This window comes from Penaeus monodon, chromosome 30 (assembly GCF_015228065.2).
Source record: "Penaeus monodon isolate SGIC_2016 chromosome 30, NSTDA_Pmon_1, whole genome shotgun sequence".
In the NCBI taxonomy this organism is placed as follows: domain Eukaryota; kingdom Metazoa; phylum Arthropoda; class Malacostraca; order Decapoda; family Penaeidae; genus Penaeus; species Penaeus monodon.
This window is the reverse complement of record NC_051415.1, coordinates 3,440,826-3,441,930: the sequence shown is the minus strand read 5'-3', so window position 1 is coordinate 3,441,930 and position 1,105 is coordinate 3,440,826. Positions and strand designations below refer to the sequence as shown.

The window sequence follows — 1,105 nt, the reverse complement described above, 5'->3', positions numbered from 1 at the left end:
GTACCAAAAGGTTCCCCAGCAAAGCTCTCCTCAGCACACACACGCACAACTGCACTTGCAGCCTCCTACACCACCTGACGGGAAGAGCATGAATGTGGCCCACTGGTCCAACCTTCGTGGCAGTGGTCGGGACAGCAGGGAGGGCATGCACGGCTATAGAGACGGCGGTGATGGTCAGGAGTCACCCACGCACAGTTTAAGGCACGCGCTCACCCAGATGGAGGAAGAGAACGCCCGCCTTGGACAGCAGGTGGCAGCCTTGGCGTCGGAGAAGGCCAAGCTCACAGCAGACATAGAGAGGGTTCTAGGGCTTTCTGATGAAGTCAAAAGTTAGTAGATTTGTATGTGCTTTTAAATACTAAAGAGTCTTGCAAGACAGATATGCATGTCTTCTAATGTGCACTTCAGCAAGTGTGGAAATCATTGCATGTCCGATGCTCTTTCGCAGATGCTAATGAGATCTCACCTTTACCCGAAACTATTATCACTGGAAAATTCTTTCAGAAGCTTACTCTAAATCCTAGTTGAAGTGCACAGATAGGCACACACAATTCTAAGATCTATTCTCACATGACTTAAACAGGATATCCATGTTTTAAACAGTGGTCTTGAAGTGGCAACTGATGATTGCAAACATTATTATCAAACTGAAGGGAAATACTGTTGCTATTCATTATAGTTGATCTTACTTTCACTGGGAAATTCAGCCAAAGAGACTTGTATATGGCTGTACCTGATGATCTAGATACAGATATATGCAAGGAATATCCTCTTATGTACAATCCTTTCAATTTGTTTCAAGGAGAGAAACTGAAAAAAAAAGATAGATAATAAATCCCAACACATTTTAAGATCTGAAAATAAAAGCAATCTTTGTCACACTAGGTCTTCAGAAGGCATAATTCCTAAGGAAAAGTTTTGGCAAGATATAGATAAAAAAAAAAGAGCATAGGTTATTTTTAAGTTGCTTATGCCCCTCCTTCTTGTCAGTGTATTTTCCTTAATTTGAGCCTTCATTGATTTTGCAATTTAATGATTAGGACCAAAATGAAGGATATAAAGATTGGATTTTAGGTTTTAGATTAAGACTGAACAGCAGCAATAC

At 41.1% G+C, this 1,105-nt stretch overlaps 1 protein-coding gene across 1 annotated transcript in view; it reads left to right on the top strand.

The window, feature by feature from the left end:
• The window catches only part of LOC119592459 (serine/arginine repetitive matrix protein 2-like), a gene marked incomplete in the record, with an annotated part of 34,461 nt that overhangs the window by 9,301 nt on the left and 24,055 nt on the right, over positions 1 to 1,105 (top strand). Inside the window, 1 exon segment of the mRNA XM_037941282.1 lies at positions 1 to 329. Within this exon segment, the coding sequence (XP_037797210.1) occupies positions 1 to 329 (329 nt within the window).